At 40.8% G+C, this 20,178-nt stretch overlaps 1 protein-coding gene across 1 annotated transcript in view; it reads left to right on the top strand.

Annotated features, from left to right (window-relative positions):
* spg11 (SPG11 vesicle trafficking associated, spatacsin) overlaps window positions 1-19,325 on the top strand; it is a 133,080-nt gene extending 113,755 nt beyond the window's left edge. Inside the window, exons 34-40 of the mRNA XM_060853205.1 lie at window positions 4,204-4,337; window positions 7,934-8,041; window positions 8,788-8,956; window positions 10,670-10,746; window positions 15,655-15,810; window positions 17,726-17,877; window positions 19,017-19,325. Of these exons, the coding sequence (XP_060709188.1) occupies window positions 4,204-4,337; window positions 7,934-8,041; window positions 8,788-8,956; window positions 10,670-10,746; window positions 15,655-15,810; window positions 17,726-17,877; window positions 19,017-19,197 (977 nt within the window). The 3' untranslated portion in view covers window positions 19,198-19,325. The remainder of the gene's footprint in view (window positions 1-4,203; window positions 4,338-7,933; window positions 8,042-8,787; window positions 8,957-10,669; window positions 10,747-15,654; window positions 15,811-17,725; window positions 17,878-19,016) is intronic.
* Window positions 19,326-20,178: the final 853 nt, after the last annotated feature.

Raw genomic sequence — 20,178 nt, 5'->3', positions numbered from 1 at the left:
TGCAACTCTACTTTCAAGGAACTCCGAGGTCTCTTTGTTCAGCAACACTCCCCAGGACCTTACCATTAAGTGTATAAATCCTGTCCAGATTTGTTTGTCCAAAATGCAGCACCTCACGTTAATCTAAATTGAACTCCATCTGCCATTGTACTCTGAGGTAATCTTCGCTGTCTACTGCACCTTCAATTTTGGTGTCATCTGAAAACTTACTAACTGTACCTCCTATGTTTACATCCAAATCATTTATGTAAATGACAAAAAGCAGTGGACGCAGTGCTGATCCTTGTAGCACCCGCTGTTCACAGGCCTCCAGTCTGAAAAACAACCCTCCACCACCGCCCTCTATCTTCTACCTTTGAGCCAGTTCTGTATCCAAATTCTAACCTTGCTAACCAGTCTCCCGTGAGTAACCTTGTTGAATGCCTTACTGAAATCCATTTAGATCATGTCCACTGCTTCGTTATTTCTTCAAAAAACTCAATCAAGTTCATGAGACATAATTTTTCCTGCCCAAAGCTCTTCCTTTTGAAGTTCTCCACAACGTTCTCACTGTTTACTCATCTGTCTAAGAAACTCTTCTACGCATCTTCCTTCAGCTGAGAAAATGTCTTCATTATTCTTAGGCTGGGGCTATTCTCCCTGAAGCATTGGTGGCTAAGGGGTGACCCTAGAGGTTTATAAAATCATGAGGGACTTTGGTTGGGTGAATAGCCAAAGGTCTTTTCCCCAAGGTAGGAGAGTCCAAAACTGGAGGGCATAGGTTTAAAGTGAGAGGGGAAAGAATTAAAAGGGACCTAAGTGACAACCTATTCATGCAGAGAGTGGTGCATGAATGGAATGAGCTGCCAGAGGAAGTGGAGGCTAGTACAATTACAGCATTTAAAAAGCATCTGGATGTGTACTTTAATAGGAGGGGTTTAGAGGGATATGGGCCAAGTGCTGGCAAATGGGACTAGATTAATTTAAGATATCTGGTCAGCATGGATGAGTTGAACTGAAGAGTCAATTTCCATGCTGTACATTTCTATGACTCTATAATTCTGGATCTGTGTTGCTGGAGATCAGAAAGCCCAGTTGGCTGGAAGGCTGATTTGTGATGCAGATTGGCAGCAACAACATGGGTTCAATTCCTACACTAGCTGAGGTTCTCATGAAGCTGCCATCTTCTCAACCTCACTCCTTGGCTGAGCATGGTGACCCTCAGGTTAAACTGTCCACCAGTCATCCATATCTGTCTGTCTGTCTGTCTGTCTGTCTGTCTCTCTCTCTCTCTCTCTCTCTCTCTCTCTCTCTCTCTCTCTCTGTCTCTCTGTGTCTCTCTGTGTCTCTCTGTCTGTCTCTCTGTCTGTCTCTCTCTCTCTGTCTCTGTCTCTCTCTCTCTCTCTCTCTCTCTCTCTCTCTCTCTCTCTCTCTCTCTGTGTCTCTCTCTCTCTCCCTCTCTCTCTCTCCCTCTCTCTCTCTCCCTCTCTCTTTCCCTCTCTCTCTCTGTCTCTCTCTCTGTGTCTCTCTCTCTCCCTGAGAGAATGGTCATTTGGTCCTTGGAGGCGATAGTGACTTTACTCTTTTCACATGTACTGTACCTTTATTACCATGAACTATCCTTCTGGCTACAAGTGAGACTCTGAATCAGATGCATTTTGAAGTCCATGCAAACTACATCTATTTTGTTGCCCTCATTAACTGTCTGTTAGTTTTTAAATAGTCATTTGAACAAATGCGGGTTGATTTTGTCATAAATGATCGTTTCTGAAACTTGTCCCATTACTAAGGTTGAATGGATAGATCTATAATTGCTGGGCTGGGTTTTATAATCTATTTTAAGCAAGGGTGTCAAGGGTTTGTAATTCTCCAGTCCTTGGGCATCACTCCAGAATCTAAGATCAGTGTCTTTGCAATGTCTATTCTCTCTCCCCTCAGTATCCCCTGGAACTATCATGTTCTGGTGCCCTTTCAACTTTAAGTGCAGACAGCCAGTCTTCATTTAAAGTCTTGCCAGCCTCTGAACTACCTCCTCTTTCTCCATGACCTGAGTAGCATTTTCTGCCATGGTAAAAACCTATTAAAAAGTATATGCTTAGTATCTCATCTGTGCCCTCTATCTTCATATGTAAATCCCCTTTTTGGTCTCTAATCAGCCCCCCTTTTGCCACCGTTTTCTGTTTATAGGTTGATAAAATACCTGAAATTCCCTTTCATATTAGCTGTCTCTCTTCATAGTCTTGCTTTTTTTAACCACCCTCTCAACCTTCTATATTTAGTTTCGTTCTCAGTTGTGTTGTGGACCTAGCTTCTATCAGAAGCATGGTTTTTTTTCTCTCTTTATCATAGTTTATACCCTGTAGTCTTTCAGGAGGTCAGGATTTGTTTGCCCTATCCTTCCCTTTCAGTCATAAACAGTTTGACTGTCTCTTCATCGTTGTCCACTGTTCACCTATCATTTATCTTACCAATTTTTAATTCCAAATTATTTGGCCCATATATGATCTTATCCCATGGACGTTATCTTTACCCCCTATTAATATTTTTTCCTCTGGACTGTTCTTTATCATTCAGAGCTGGCCTAAATGTGATAAAATACTGAGCACTGTCCTCTAAATGTTCCACCCTAACACTTAATCCCCTTGCTCCACCTTATTCCCAAGAGCCAGTTCCTCTTTTTATTTGAAGGATCAGAATAATACTGTTATAGAAAATTTTCCAGAATACACTCCAGGAACTCATTCCCCATCTCTGTCCTTTACACTGCTCCAATCCCAGTCTATATTTTGGGTAATTCCCCGTAGGTTTTGCAGCTCACTGCAATTTCCTTGTAAATGTGTTAGTCTGTATCCTTCTCTCTAGGTGGTGGCCTGTAGACTGCACTGAATAATATAAATGTACCTTCTGTGTTCATTAATTCTGGCGAAATTGATTCTGTCTTCAACACCCTGCACCATCTTCCCTTTTTCCAAAACTGCCATGATCTACTTGATCATTACCCCATCCAAGCCCGTCTTTCCTGAACACATTGTATGTAGGAAGATTTAATACCCAGTCTTGCCCTTCTGTGTTGCGTTACATTGTCGTTTGTGACTGTATTGACCACATTCTGTGCATTCGCATCCATGCACTGTAACCTGATTTGGACTTTGTTACTTTTTCCTTTTACTCCGATACCCCCCTCTTTTTTTAAATACTCATTTCCTATTCTGATGATACCTATCTCTCCTTCATTTGTGCATTTTAGATTCCTCTGCGATATTATCTTTTTGTTCCAATTTAGTTTAAACTTTCTTCAACAGCTCAAGAAAAATGCTGTACACGGCATTTAATCCAGACCTGGTTTAGATGGGCCCTCTCTGGAATGCTTGTCAATTCCACTGTTGCAACACCTGTCATCTTTCCTCTTCCAGTCAGTCTTCTATGTCTACCAAAGGTAGTACTCTACAAAAAGCAGTGACGTTTTCCTGGTGCCTAACCAAGATTCGGCCACTAAACCCCTCAGCTTCTACATAGAGATGAGTCATAGCATGGTTATAGCACAGTCCAAAGAAGTGCAGGTCAGGTGAATTGCCCACTAAATTGCCCATAGTCTTCAGGGATGTGTGGGTTAGGTGCAATAGTTAGGGTAAATGTAGAGTAATAGTGCCTGGGTGGGTTACTCTTTGGAGGGTTGATGTGGACTTGTTGGGCCGAAGGGCCTGTTTCCACACTGTAGGGATTCTATAACCACAGAAGGAGGCTATTCATCCTATCTTGTCCAAGCTGGATTTCTGAAGAGCTTGTGCTATTGCCTCACCTTTTTCCTGGGACACTTCTCTTCAGGCAATTATTGATGTCCCTTTTTTAATTGTCACAATTGAATCCACCACCGTCTTGGGCAGCCCACTCCAGACCATAAGTACTTGTAATGTTTAAAACAAAAGTGTTCACTGTCTCACCTTTTAGAACTTCTGCAGTCACCTTTAAATTGGTGTTGTCAGGATCACAACCCTTCAAGCAATGGGAGTAACTTTGTCATTTATTGCTGTTTTGGGAGCTGCTTGAATAACAAATAGCATCTGTGATTGGTGCTTCAGTGGCTAAACTTTCATAGTACATTATTGACTGTAAAGTGGTTTAGGATGTAATGGGCTATGACAGGCCCTGTGCAAATGTAAGTTCACGTGTTCTTTTCAATAATGATGTTTGTCTTTGTCTCCTTTTTTTTCATGGTTTCCAAAGCTGTGGAGCTGCTGATTCTAGCACATGACTGCTTTAGCCTGACCTGTCACATGGAGGGGATTAGTCGCGTGTTGCAAGCTGCACGCCACCTCAGTCATAAACACCTCGCACCCAAAGAAGCATACAGCCTCATGGTATGTGCTTAGGAAACCTCTGCTATATAAACAAAAAGGAAAATCTCAAAACTGATTTAATTCAAGTCTGTCTTTTTCTTTTCTAAAAGCAAGGCTTGTCATACATGAGTAAAGACATGAATTGATTTTGACTTATTTATTGTCACATGTATTTTGTTCCGATGTACAGTGACACTGGTTATATAGTGTTGCCCCTCTCAGGTACCATCTTAAAACACAGAAAAATAAACCAATCCAATAGAATATAAAGGCAGAAAATTGAAGAAAGTGTGCTCAACTTGTTAAGTGCTCTGCCGGCGGCCTTCACCCCACTGTCACTGCTAGGGCAGAAGTTGCCACTCCTCGCTACCATCTCGCCTCCACTGAGGCCCTCGCCATCACGAATCCTCGCTGAATCTCTCCATGATCCAAACCCAACTCTACCAGTGGCATGAGTTTGCTTGGGGCCCACACAGATGCCAAGTTCATAGAGAATGAAAGGAGGCCATTTGATCCATTTATATTTATATTGTTGTGAAAAAGTTATCCAATTGATCTTATTCCTCTGCGCTCTCCCTATCGCTCTTAATTGGTCTTTCATCTTTAGGTATAACATGGTGATTAGGAATTCTTCAAGATGTTTTCCAGCTTCTGGGGAATGTATTGACTACTGGAATATGGAGATTTACTAATTTCGGACAATCCAAGATTGTGTAATTCCTAACATAATGTTTGTCGAAGAAGCTAATGTATTCCTGGATTCTTGCAGCACGTACACGTCCCTTGTCCCAGAATGGTCTTAGTCTCCGTGCACCAAATTTCTTTTCAAACTTTAAAAAGTGGAAATTTTATTCCCTGCCATATCAGTAACATAACTGTTACTTTGTGGTTGAGGATATATTAGTTCTTCATTTGAACTTCCTATATATCAGCTTGATACTTGCATATCTCCCTAGGCACAATGCTGTCTCTGTTCTTGTGCCTTGTGCACCTTTTTAAATCTAATACCACCACAGTCTGTTGCTGAAACAACAGAGAGTACTGTTGCATTTCCTTGGAAACCAATATCCTGAAATGGATCAGCTTTCTTTACTTCCTTCCCAAATCTGTGTGGATGTATGTTTTCACTGAAACAGATGTCATTCGGCTCAGTTAATAACTCGGAGCCCAATGAGGTTTGTGAGTGAAGCACTATCCTAAGAGTTTCAGCACAGGCTTTAGACTGACTACATAGTGCAATACTGAGGGAAGTGCTGATGTTAAAAAACTGAATCTCAAATTCTGACAAGGGCTTCCGCTTGAGAAGTTATGATACAGGAGGTCTGTATCATAATTAGAGTCTCCTATAAACTGGACTTTATGTACAGCAGCATCAATATTTATCCTTTAAATACACAAGACTGTATTGGGTATCCCACATGATGTTAGGGCCATGTTTCTGAGTTCCTTTGAAAGGTTCTAAACCGTTCACAGCACGATTTGTTTCCAAGTAAGATAACATAGGAGTGGCAGTGTTTAGAAAACTCAATGTAGAATCAATCCACAGAGATTTAAAGTCCCCATATAAATCATGTTTGATTTTATATATTTGATAACCTTGTATGTGAATGTAAAGGAAATGCTGTCCATTACGCCAGGCCGAGCAGTGCAAATGATATAAATTAAAATTGAGGTCAGGGTCTTTATGGAGAGGCCTTTATATGTCTGATGTTCATTTTGAACAGAGCTGAAAATGTGTTGCTGGAAAAGCGCAGCAGGTCAGGCAGCATCCAAGGAGCAGGAGACTCGACGTTTCGGGCATCAGCCCTTCTTCAGGAATGGAGCCTCATTCCTGAAGAAGGGCTGATGCCCGAAACGTTGAGTCTCCTGCTCCTTGGAAGTGCCTAACCTGCTGCGCTTTTCCAGCAACACATTTTCAGCTCTGATCTCCAGCATCTGCAGACCTCACTTTCTCCTCATTTTGAACAGTTAACCCATCTTAATACCAAGCATTTCCAATACATCAACCATTCTAGATAAATAATTAGTCTCATTACAAATTTGGGAAGTTGTGCACACCAGCATTTCAAGAATTGACTGTTCAGTCACTGGGTAATCTCTGATCTAATTAACTTACCTGTGTCAGCCATGATATTTAATGAGATTGATCAACTCATTGAAAATGTAAACACCAGACAAGGTCACACAATCAGCCAGCACTCTTTGAAGAAGTAATGAGCAAGTTAGACAAAGGGGAGCCAGTGTATGGGATCGATTTGGATTTTCAGAAGGTGGTGGCGCACAGGAAGCTGCTAAATTAGAGCGCATGATGTTAGGAATCTGATTGAATCTTCCAGAATACTGAATGGCCTGGATAGAGTGGATGTGGAGAAGATGTTTCCACTGGTAGGAGAGACTTGGATCTGAGGGCACAGCCTCAGAGTGAAGGGTCAACCCTTTAGAACTGAGATGAGGAACTTCTTCAGCCATAGTGCGTGAATCTTTGGAATTCATTGCCACAGAAGGCTGTGGAGGTCAGATCTTTGAGTGTACTTAAGCCAGAGATTCTTGATTGGTAAGGGGTCAAGGGTTTTAGGGAGAAGGCAGGAGAATGGGGTTGAGAAACATATCAGTCATAATCAAACGTTGGAGCATACTGGATGGGTTGAATGGCCCAAATCTGCCCTTTTTAAAATTCATTCATAGGATGAGGATGTTGCTGGCTAGCCCATCCTACTTGTCCAGAGGACAGTTAAGAATCAATAGCATTGCTGTGGGTCTGAAGTCATGTGTAGGCCAGGCCAGACAAGGATGGCAATTTCCTTCCCTGAAGGACAGTCAACCAGATGGGTTTTTTTTGGACAATCGACAATGGATTCTTTATCCTTAGACACTCTTCCAGATTTTTAATGAATTCAAAATTCCACCATCTGCCATGGAGGGGAGGGATTCGAATCTGGGTCACTAGAATGTTAGCTGGATCTCTGGATTAACAGTCCAGTGATAATATTGCAAGACCATTTATGGTCGAAATGGTTGTGTGTGTCATCCATTGCCAGTTGTCCCTGTCTACTTAAATTGATGTCTTTAAACTTATACCTATTTACTGCTTTTGGCCTGTTGTGTTCATGTTGATCAACAAAAGTCTGATTAACATCATCCCAGTTTCCAACTCGTATAACCCCTGGAGGCTCTGGCTGATTTCGGCCCTGCCTGAACTCCACTTCCTTGCCTACTCTCCATAACCCTTTAACCCATTACTAATTAAAAATCTGTATATCTCCTCCTCAAATTTACTCAATGTCATGGGGGAATGAATTCCACAAATTAAAGATTATGTTGGTCTATTCCAGAAATGGTCTAACGTTCCTCCCTCCAATTCGAGATACCAAATATTTGACTGTAACAAGTCCAGGATTCCAATTCAATGTGTAATGTTTCCAAATGGTTCAATACTCCATGAATTCCCATATATCGGAAACTATTTCACAGATGAGGATTTTGTGTTCTGATGAATATGTATGTGATTATGTAGAGTTTTCAGTCCATACATGAGTAGTACTTTAATTGAGAGAGAGGTTTAAATGTGCATTATTAAGAGAACGAACAGCAGTGTGGATATCCTTGTCTCTCCCCAGGTCCGGCTGGTGACTGGCATTGGTCGATACAATGACATGACGTATATATTTGACCTGCTACATGAGAATCATCGGTTTGAAATGCTACTGAGGAAAAATGTTGAATCAGTAAGTGAGGGCTATCTGGGGAAGTGGACTGGGAAAGTAGTTAAACTGCTTCCTCTGGGATTTCCCCTCCCGTTATGCCACAGCAATTCATCAAGAATCTTTCTTTTCCCTTCTACAATTTGTGTTCATTGCTATTATTTGTTCTCAGGCACACAGGTTCTGAGTTTAAACACCCCACCCACATAAGGGCACATTTCCAGGGTTGGTGATGTCGTTCAGGATAGGGACCTTTAGAGTTGTCATTTTCCAGATGACATGTTCAGCCAGAATTCTGGCCTGTTCAATGGAAGCAGAAAGATAATGGTATTGGTGTTTGGGAATAAATCAAACTTTTTCTTATTTTCCTTTGTGGATGTTTGCAATATTGGCCCAGCTGTATTTATTGCCCATCCCTATTTATCCTGAGCGATATGAATCACCATGTAGTGTAGGGCTGGAACCTTTTTAAAAAATGGGTTGAATATTGTGTTTTGCTCATTCCCAACTGCTTTAAGAAGTGATAAACAACTGCAATTCATGTAGAGATGGTGGAATTTCAACTGGAGCTTTGAATGATGATACTAGTGGCATAATCATTGAGCCTGTATAATGGTGTCAAAATGTTGATCAGATCTCGATTTGTAGGGATTGTCCAGTCACTTTGGCTCACCATTGGCTCCCAACAACCTGTTGCCTTGTTTTCATCTTGTTAACGTTCCTAACACTTTACTCTAATTTTTGAGACACTCTCTTTTGATGAAATGCAGAATGGAGACCTGAAGACAGCTTTGCTAGATTACATCAAACGTTGTCTCCCTGGGGATAGTGAAAAGCACAACATGGTGGCTTTTTGCTTCAGTATGTGTCGTGAGATTGGGGAAAACCATGAGGGTGCAGCCCGTGTACAACTTAAAATCATCGAGTCACAATCCTGGGGTGAGTAGCCAGTGGGGAAGCTGCTTTGTCTCCTGTTTCTAAAGTTATAATAATGCCTCGAACATCACTGTTTGCACACAGTTGGGAAATTATCTCCATGAATGAGCTCAACATTCTGCTGATCGGATTACAAAGCACTTTCTCCCAAGACACTCCTGAGCCATTGCAGATTTAAAATCTTCCTTGAACTTGAGAATCATTCAGCACAGAAACAGACCCTTCGTTCCAACTGGTCCATGCTGAACATCATCTCAAACTAAACTTGTCCCATCCATGTCCCTTCAAGCTTTTCCTGATCATGTACTTGCCCAAATGTCTTTTAAACTTTGTAACTGTGCTCCCATCCACCACTTCCTCAGCAAGTTCATTCCACACAAACCAACTTGTGTTTTTAAAAATAAATTGCCCCTCATGTCTTAAATCTCTCTCCTCTCTCCTTTAAAAATATGCCCCCAGTCTTGAAATCCCCCATCCTAGGGAAAAGACTCCCACCATTTACCCTATCTACACCCCTCATTACTTTATAAATCTCTATAAGGTTACCTATCAACCTCCCAGCCTATCCAACTTCTCCTTTTAATTCAAGCTCTCCATACCCAGTAACATCCTGGTGGATCTCTTCTGAACCCTCTCCAGCTTCTTAATGTCCTTTCTGTAACACGGCAACCCTATTTAAATAGATCCTTATTGGAGGAAGTGCCCCATATTCAGAAGGGCACTAATGCAGACCCTTCACCATTGAAGGATGGAATGCCACTGGGATTGTGTTGCCCTTTGAAAGATTTCCCTCTGGGGGGGGAGTGAGTATAGGCTGTGCAGTTAGGCAGCATCATGGAATAATCATTTCCTTTTTTTTCTCTTCCTGTACTATAACAAACATTCCTTTGTGTATTTGAAAGGGGTTACTGAACCATTGTAATTGGATGTGCACCTGGGTAAATGGAATGCAGTTTGAACTTCCTTAACCAGCACAAACGGTGGGATTCTCCCTGAAGACCTGAGGGTGATTTTTAAAAAACGTATTCACTCTTGGGACATAGGCATCACTTGCTGGATTGGCAGTTATTGCCCTTTTCCAGTTGCCCTTGGGAAATTGGTGAAATACCTTTTTTAAGCCACTGCAGTTCATCTGCTGAAACAAAAGCAAACAGGGGACAGTTTTATTGATGAAGCTCCATCCAGAGAGTCACCTTCTAACCCAGTGTTTCTTTCTTGGGAAAACACTGAGCACAAGTGTTTTGAGATTTCCACCATTATCTGTGCTAGTAGTTTGCATTGATCTATCCTCTGGAAGCTCAATCACCAAATGCTGAGGCTTTTGTGTCCTTACTCTGTGAAGGTGTAGTTTTATTTCAAACCTTAGGAAAATCCTTTTTGGGAATTTAGCTTTTAAATTGGAAATGCTTTGATGGAGTGGAGAAGGAGAAGATAACTATTTAATGCTGGAAAATGTTACACAAATAAACTTTGATTCCAGTTGTGTTTTACAGTTTATCAGTACAGCAACTGAAGTACTTTTTGAATAATTATTATATTTAGATAATTTTAGTTCTATTGTTAGCGCGGCTGTTACAAATAAACTGAAGTTTCAGAACCCCTCTACTTATGTATAATGTAGAAAAACAACTCAATCTCAATTCTGATGCATGACTTTGAGATTCTCTGAGTCTTGCTGCTTCCACTTTGTTACATTTTCCTGTTTGTCTGTTTCAGAGGTGACTCCTGAATTGAAGAAATCTCTGGTGAAAGTCTTGAACTTTTTGAAAGATGCTGCTGAGAGCTACTCAAAGGTCTGAATGTTTAGAGCTCAGTTGTGAAGTGTATTTAATATACTGTCTATTGTTGTAAGTAGATGAACATGTTCACACAGTGCCTTGGGTTACATTATGAATTGTTTTTGAAGTGCAGAAACTCTGTTTGAAAATGCAATGATAGTTTAACAAGCACCAAGCTGAAAAATCAATTTGTAGTTCTTACTGAGTGTTGAATGTTGATCAGGACAGTGGCAGAACATCCTCTTCCTCCTCAGATAATTCTGGCATTTCCATTAAGTCCATCTGAGCATTACGTTTAATGTCTCATCCAAGTAATAGATATTGACAATGGAAAATTATACAGACATTACATTGTGCAGTGAAACGTAATACAGGCTGACTTTCAGATCTAGGGACGTAAGGAGACTGCAGAAGATTGAATCCCCTGTGTGCCATTGGATGCTAGTTGCAATCATTAGATATTGTTGGCTGTTTTATACTAAAAGTGTCAATGAACACCACTGTTCAAGACTGGATTTATTTGGGCAAACGTTTCTCATGTAAGGTTCATCTTGGTACTTAAGATTTATTTCTTTAAACAAAATGTGCGTACAGAGTTGGGGTGGCACAATGGTTGGCACTGCTGCCTCTTAGCACCAGGGACTGGGGTTCGTTTCTCCCCTCGGGTGACTGTGTGGAGCTTGCACACATTGTCTGTGTGGGTTTCCTCTGGGTGCTCTGGTTTCCTCCTACAGTCCAATGATGTGTAAGTTAGGTGGATTGGCCAGTTAGGTTGCCCATAGTGTCCAGGGACGAATAGGCTAGGTGGGTGAGCCACAGGGAATGCTGGGTTACAGAAAGGGGGGTGGAAACGGGGAGATTCTGGATGGGATGCTGTTCAGGGGGTCAATGTGGACTCGATGGGCTGAATGGCCTGCTTCCACACTCTAGGAATTCTAAATGTCTTTCCTCTTCCAGGAAGAGCTCAAATTCCTACATCCTGAAAAACTTCAAAATTGTTGAAATCCTCACTTTGGTCATTTTTTTTCCTCAGCATTACGATGTTGTTGCACATGCAGCAAATTCGGATTTTCTAACACCTACAATTTGTAGTTCATGACAAGGCAGCAGTATTATCAAACACTGTCAGCTGTGGAAGGAGACATTAGGGCGAGTGACCAAACACATGAAACAGTTTGAAGCACAGTTTATACAGAGGATGATGAGAAGGATTGTAGAGCTTAGGCACTAGTTTGCTGTGATGCACTAATGGCACTGATAAAAATGATGCTGGCAGATGTGGGAGTGGGGTTTTGCTGATTTATGCCCACCCTTTAGGGATGGGCTCAAAGGCAGGAGATTGGAATGATATTTGGAAAGAAAGTATATAGCATTCTCCGACCATTACGTAATATCATCAGCATAATGGTGGCAATCTGACTACCTGCCATCTTAGAATCCAGTTAAACCACTGGAAGGGCAAATATAGGATCTCTCTCCTCTATTCAGACATTTCGTGAATGGTTGAAGGCCCCTCCATCACAAGGACTCACCACCAGGTAAATCCTAGCAACCTCCCAGTGGTGGTGATGTGGGGACAGGGAGCTCTACTTCCTGGACACTTTCTCCTTAGACTGGGCTCCCAGCTGCATTGAGTGCCAACCTTGTCTAAAGTGCCACCTGCTCTCAGGCAGGGTTAGAAGAACATGCAGCCTACAGCATTCTGGCGTGTGTGTGGATGGCATTTTAAAAAGGTAACCCGAAGTTTACATTGCAAGGAGTTCTGGGCTTGAAGTCGGACAAGTGTCAGAAAGTACAGTATGTTTTATCATTGCAATTTCTCTCTTCACCCCACTCTAGTTGTGTGATGGCCCCACAGTTCACTAGCTACAATAGGGACAGTAATGCAGATGTGAAAACAGTTAGTTAGTACATTACCCTTCAGAAGTACTTCATTAGCTGAAAGGTACTTTTGAACGTTTGAGTTCCGGAAATTCCACGTTCCTGAGAGTTATTTTTAAATAGTGTGGAGGTTTCATGACATTATTAGGAAACTGTGGGTTCCAAAGTGGATAGAGCCAAATAAAGCTTTTGGGTTGGTTTGTATTTCTGTATTGTGTAGATGAGGAAGAGCATAAATAGTTTGTTTTACTTTTAAGTCCTGAGAGTAGTTTTGGTTGTCTGGAAATTTATTTACAGGCATGTACATTAGACTTTAAAAGAGAGACTCCCATGAAACGAATACTATAGTGCTTTAGGAACTAGGGTAGGAGTAAACGGTTAGAATGCTGAGTGTCCTACCACGCAGAGACAAAAAGAAAACCATCCAGAATATTAGTGTGTGTGCAGGTCTCTTTTAGAGAGAGAAGCTCCCATCAGAGAAACAGGACAGAGGAGCCGTGATGCAGTTTAAAATGTCCCCAAACAATCAGGGGAGAGGGAAATAAGTCCTGAGCAGTTTTAATGTCATTACGCGAAAGTTTTCAGACACCGAGAGCTGTGTGACAGAGGTTTAAGGTTCATGTTCACAAATAAGGAGCTGTGCTTTAGATATTTGTTTAAGCATTGTGGGAAGCGGTAATAACTAAAGAAACAGTATTGTTGAATTCAACAATTTGCTGACGAGCCCAATTACAACTTTATTATGGAAGCATATAATGAGTGGAAGAGAGACTGGATAAGATAAACAAAATCCTGAAGATCAAAAGTCCAGATCACGAGTTGCAAAATTCTCCTGGTATTCCCAGTTACAGCAATCTAATTTCCATTTCTGTTTATAATCCTAATAAAGAAAAAAATGTGATCTCTTAGAATGTAACATCACCTGTTTCAGTTTTCCACTATTGTGTGAGGTGAACTTTGATGCAGCCTCGTGACCAGACTCACTGACTGACCACTTTGGGAAACAAAGTACAGAAATGGAACTTGGGGTCTATTAGACCAGATTTCACTTCAGGATCAGAGTTGTACGGAATCACCATCTGCTATGACCATAACAATTTTGATACACGAATCCATAGATCTACACATCAGAAAGAAAATATTTAATTTTTAAGATATTTGATGGGTTCAAACTTGCTAATCCACTAACTGCCTTGTCCTGTTTCTCCAGAAATTGTCACCTAACCTCCTAGGAAATTATACACTGAGATTTAATTTAGATATTTTGAAAGCAAACAATTCATTTAATTATAGTATTTGATAATCTTCAGACCTGTTTCTATCTGAATTCTGTGAAGACCCAAGTGACATTAAGTCTAACATTTGCAGCGATTGTTTAAAGTGAATCTGTATGCTTCTTGAATCACTTATCACTCTGAAACACACTGTTATCCTTCTGATCAGTATCTCTGAGCTTCCTGAATTAAAGACAAGCCGCTGGCTCTTCACTTTATGGCTGCAGCAGTCTACAAGCTAGAAATACTGGAAATAAGTAACAAGACCTTGGAGCACTGTTCGTGACCTCAGGGCATTCTGAAGTGTTATGCAAAGCCATCTGAAGTACTGGAGCACTATAGTGTTGGTCTAAGGATAAATACTTGACAGAACATGGGGAGGAACCTCCCTGCTCCTCTTTGAGATTACATTGTGGGATGTTTCAATGTCTGCAGAGAAGCAGATTTAACATCTCATTGAAAATATACAGAACCTCAAACATCAACCTGAGTTTGGAGGTTGCTCGTGATAAATGCTTTGGTTTTGTTTTGAGTCAAAGGGTATGGTGCTGGAAAAGCACAGCTGGTCAGGCAGCATCCGAGGAGCAGGAGAGTCGACAATTCTGGGACCTGCAACAGAAAGGACTCATGCCTGTAACATCAACTCCCCTGCTCCTCGGATACTGCCTGACCGGTTGTGCTTTTCTAGCACCACACTCTGCAGATGCTGGAAATCAGAGTCAGTCCTCACTTTCTCCTTTTGATGGGAGTGCAGAAATTAGGCATTAAGTGCTTAAACCCTCACACAAATTTTCCAATGGGCAGTTTGATTCAATTTTAATTCTTCACTGTGAGTGACATCATTCCATCAGAGCTCTCGTTTATCAGGTAACCCGCAATGGAGGTGCATCAGCAATCTCATTCATTTCGTAAAAGGCATGAACACGGAATTTCTAACTACAGACTGTTAGAACTTCTCTCTTTCTCTCGAGTTATGGCGAGAGATCAGAAATCTCCATGGAAATTCTCCTGCTATAGATTAAAACGATTTCCATTGAAGACTTGTGTCCCCTGCGACATCTTTAATTTTCTTGCTGGCTGGAAACAGCTTGTCTATGTGAATAAAACCGCATCTTGTACATTAATGTCCTTTCTGAAAGCAGATGGCTCATTAGGAGACAGCCTAACAATATTGTACTTATTGTAAAGTTCATATGGATTAAAGGATCATTGGCTGTGATCATCCAGATTCACATTTTATTTTGTGTACTATTGCATGAGCTTTAAAATGGTGACCTGTTTAGTCCAATCAACTTCAGCCATTAGCTGAAAATTTTTCCAGAAAATTACGTCTTGTGAAACTGGTGCCTTTGGTCCATGATGCAACCTTTGTACATTGTCCTTGGGTTTTACATTTAATTCCTTTTAAATTGCTATTAAATGTCTGCCTTTTTTGTTCTGTCTCATTCCTGGTTTAGGGAAGTTCCTCTATGCATCCTTGTGGTGGCGATCTGTGGAATTGGTTTAGTGTTGTCCTGATCACCCTTTCCAGCTTATGGATAATTGATAATTGCTTGTTAGCTTCCCTCTCTTCTCCCCCCCCCCCCACCCCATTCTGTTAAAAAGATAGAATATCCTGAAGCTTGGCAGGACAGGACCAGATTGTTCAGCATGATGGTGTCTAATAAGAGGATTTCTGAAGCTAAATGATATCTAATTTATGGTTAAAAGTACTGAGTTTGAGAATTTAAACAGCGCTCTGATGCCTTCTTCCTCTTCCCCTTCCCAGGACTCGTGTATCCGACGTGCCTCTCAGTGTGTGAAACTTGCCAAACTGGTCACTCTGCAGCTCCATCTCCTAAACAACAATCGGGACGTGCAATTAATTAACCTCCAGAGAAATGATCTGATGCCATGTATTCTCTCCTTGCCGAGGTTCTATCAGGTACTTTGAAAGAATTGTTCCATTGGACAGTTTGTAAATCTGGTAGCGCTTATCCATGGGAACGTTTTGATAATTTTTAGATTTGGGTATTTTCATTCTTATGTTTTGAATTTCAGATCTTTTAGATAGCTCATCCCCTGAGATTGTTGGCCCTAGAACCTGAATAAAGCCACAGGCTAACATATCAGCTATTGAAACTAGCTAATGAATGGTAATTCCATTTCTCTGATAAATCCACAACATCAAATGATTCCAGATACAAAGTTTGTGATTTTGAGAAAAAACTTGTTGGAACTAGGAAGTCCCTACCTGGTCCTTTTTCACAGGCTTGTGGCATGTTGGATGCAGTGAGAGAAAATATCACTTGGAGCTTGTTTTGCAAGAACATTCTCCACCCCCTCAAAAAGAAACACAAGAGGTTTTCCATAAGCAGAAATAAATGGCAACATTGGGCCAGATGTGTTAGAATTTTCAGCTGATTCTGTTCAGTGGTCCTAGCAGAGATGTTAACTTCTCCGCTCCCCTCCCAACTCCTGGTTTCCTGTCACCCTGCCACTGAGAGAACAGAGACACAGCTAATGCCATTGTGTGTTTGGAAGCTGAGAATGACAAAAAGCAACATTTGAGTGTCTGAAGAAAAATATTCACAAAGAACAAAAATAAGAACATGCTTGCAGTGGTGGAACAGAGTCTGAACAGGCTGCTGCATGTGAGGAAGTGTAGTCATGGTAGTTGTGGGAGTCAGTGGACATTATGAATATTCTGCCCAAATGCATAGGGAGAAGTGTCATAGATGGACCAGGTTAAGATGAGAGAAGAGCAGAAATTGGAAACAAAGTTGATGCAATTTCCTGCTCCTTGTGAAAAAGTATGTCTTCAGTGAACTGCCGCATTATAAAAAGATTGGAGAGGGGGAGCCTGTGAGAGACAGGAACAAGAATAGCCAATAGAAAGACTAGAATAACATGCAGGGACCCGAGCAACAGTTTTTTTTATTTGGAGAAAGTGAGATTTGTTCTCATACTTGGCCACAGCAGTACTCCTAAGATGTTATCATCTCTTCTTAGTTGCAGAATCCCCACCAGCATGCTGGCAGACCTAAATCTCATCTGACCTATTCTTGCTGTGGTTCTGTTCTGTGCTTCCACTCCCTCGTGTGCCTTCCATTGCCCTCAGCAAAAGAAACCCAAAGAACTAGAAATCAGAACCACAAACGGTCAGACTGGCAGCATCTATGGAGAGAAAGCAGAATTAACCCTTCTTCAGAACAGATGCTGCCAGGCCTGCTGAGTTTTCCAGCAATTTGTTTTTGTCTCACTTTCCACCTCCATTATCCTATGTAAATTTTGTCCTAGTTTCTTTCTAAAATGCAACACCTCACAAGTATCTGAATTAAACTCCATCTGCTATTCCTCAGCCTGCTGGCCCTGTTGATCAAGATCCAGTTAGTAACAACAGATATCCTCTAGGAGTGAAATACTGTAGATTTAAAAGGTACTGCTTTCTGTTTTGTGAGATTCACTAAAGAGAATAATGTATTCAGATTATTAAATGTGTTATCTTTTGTAATGGTTCCTGTAATGAACAATGTATTCTTTTCCAGTAAATTAAACTACAACCAAATGGTAAAATCTAATCTTAATGATCAGTAATGCAAAAGTTTGTAGCCTGGGATAGAATCCCCAGACCGTGATTCCTTTTCCTGCTTCCAGGTTAACTGGTGAAAGATCTCAGTTGAAAAGACAGATTAGTGACTCTTCACAACAAATTCAAGTATCTTGCTTTATACTGCCCTTTGTGCAAGTCTGAAGCTATTTTTAATAAGTTAGTTGCAGACAGCCAGATTTTTTTATTGATGATAAATGTGTTTTCTGACAGTGAAATTGTCACACTCTCTCCTCTTCCTTTGTTGTAGGCTGCCATTGTTGCAGAGGCATATGACTTTGTACCTGATTGGGCAGAGGTGCTATATGAACAGGTTATTGTTCGTGGTGAATTTTCCTACCTAGAGGAGTTTAAGCAACAAAACCATGTACAACAGAGTCTGTTTGAAGAGATTTCGAACAAGTGAGTATACCATTGCAGCTTCTGCTTGGACTTCACTGTGTGAAACACCCCTGTGGCCTTGGATGTGCTTAGTCAGTGCTTTTGACTCTGTATTCAGTAAAACAAAATGAAAAGTTGAACAGGGAACTTATGAGAATGAAGTGGAATTCTCACTGGAGTGCTAGATGAGTGAGACTAAACACGGTAAGTGGCAAGTAATATGCACGCCACAGATAAGAGACAATCTAACCACCTTGACATCAAATTGTGTTCGAATTATCTATCACATCCTAGGATTACTATTGACTAGAAACTCAACTGGACTCACCATGTGAAAACAGTGGCTTCACAAACAGGTCAGTGCCTAGGAATCCTGCAACAAGTAACTCACTTGCTGTCTCCCTCAGCCTGTCCACCATCCACAAGGCACAAGCCAGAAGTGTGATGGAATAACACAACAACACAAGAAGCTTGACATCGCATCCACTCCCTCTACCACCAATGCATGGTATACTAGATGCAGTGCAGAAACTTACCAAATATCCTCAGACAGAACTTTCCAAACCACGACCATCTAAAAGGATAAACATATACACCAACATCCTGGTTTGAAAATAGTTTTTCCTTACTATCACTCGGTAAAAATCCCAGAAATCTCTAACACCACCTAGAATACAGTTTAAGAAGGCACCTCACTCTCATTCTCAAGAGCAACTGGGGGTAGGCGATAAATAAATGCTCAGCCAACCAGCAACACCTTTAGAGAATAAGTAGTGCTCCAAAACTGGGGGTTGGCAAAGAATGGGAGAAAACAACTACTTTTCTCTCAGAACAGGTGGTCAATGAAACAAAAGGTAGTATCTTGGATCCAGTACAGACATAGTACAATTAAGCAAATGAGCACTGATAACATGGTCTGTGGCATCTCTATAATGTGCTGTGTCTTTAGACTTCAGTGATTCCTTTTAATGACAAGTAGTTTAACAGGAAAGGAGTTAATGTCTTAGAACTGAATATTTCAAAATGTCAGTGTGATGTAGTGTAACTGCATTAGACAAAGTTCAAAAACACATAGAGCATGACAGTGCTTCAGAGACATGGTAGGGTAAGTGATGGAGTGAATTACAAAAATGGAATTTTTTTTTGTCAAACATTTTTAGATTTAAACGACACAAGGGAGATGTTGCTGCAAGTCAGAACATGAAGAAATTGCTGCAGCACTGTGAGAATGTCTACCTGGTTTACAAACTGGCTTATGAGCATAACTTTACTGATGTAGCAAACAAGCTCCTTAAAGAACCTCAGACAAGTTGCTATCTGAATGACATGATTGCCAGTTAGCTGTTTGTACTTAGTTTCCAGCATTAGATCATTTTTTAAAAAAAAGTTTACCAAACAAATATTTTATTGTAAAAAAGTGTAAATACTTTGTAATCTAATTTCTCTCATCTCTGAAAAAGCAATAAATAATGCAGTCAAAGTAATCATCTCTATTGAATTTCTCATCTTTCATTGATGTGTATAGGATTAGGTACAACCAACATTTTCCAACACATCCTAGAATGTTACCACTTCTGTCAACCTGACAAAGGGATTTGGACTTGGTCCTCGTTCAGGATTCTCTTACGGTCTTAAAGAGAAAGTTTACAAGAGTGATCCCAGCAACAAAGGCCCTGTCATATGAGAGCAGTCAAAGACTCTGATGGAGTGAATCTAAGGAACTTATGGCCGCCACAGAATGCTGTGGCAAAGTCATTGAGTATACTTATTTAAGAATGATTGATTGGTTTTTGATCAATAAGAGAATGGGGTTTAAGAAACACTGACTGGTTGAGCTGACAATGGGCTTACTGGCCCACTCAATTTATATATAAAGAATTCTAATGAAAAAGTAGTTTTAAGATTCCATTCCAGAAATGAGTGATTTTGAAACCCAGCCAGGAACCTGCAGAATGGAGGAGACAGATTAATTAAATTATTCTGTGGATAGCACCAAATAATCTGCAGCATTCTGCTCATTCAAAACCACAACTCAATAAACATGGTAACCCCTTGTGTAATACATGTAGCTTACTGGCTGATGGTGTGGTCAATGGAGACTGAACATAAAAACTGCTTGCAGATAATTTAAACACCATCTAAATTGGCAGGAGGTTTGTAAAATACAGCACTGGAAATATACTACCCTTCCTGGAATTGTCAGACTGTTGTAAAATGAATTATAGTAAGCAGCCTACAACTGGCAATGGTTTTTACATAAAGAGATGATAGGCATTTAACTCCTGCACAGAACTTGAAATCAAAGATGAGAGAGGACAGGTC

The sequence above is a fragment of the Hemiscyllium ocellatum genome, chromosome 39, assembly GCF_020745735.1.
Source record: "Hemiscyllium ocellatum isolate sHemOce1 chromosome 39, sHemOce1.pat.X.cur, whole genome shotgun sequence".
Classification (NCBI taxonomy): domain Eukaryota; kingdom Metazoa; phylum Chordata; class Chondrichthyes; order Orectolobiformes; family Hemiscylliidae; genus Hemiscyllium; species Hemiscyllium ocellatum.
Note: the sequence above shows the minus strand (reverse complement) of the source record. Positions and strands in the feature narration are given on the sequence as shown.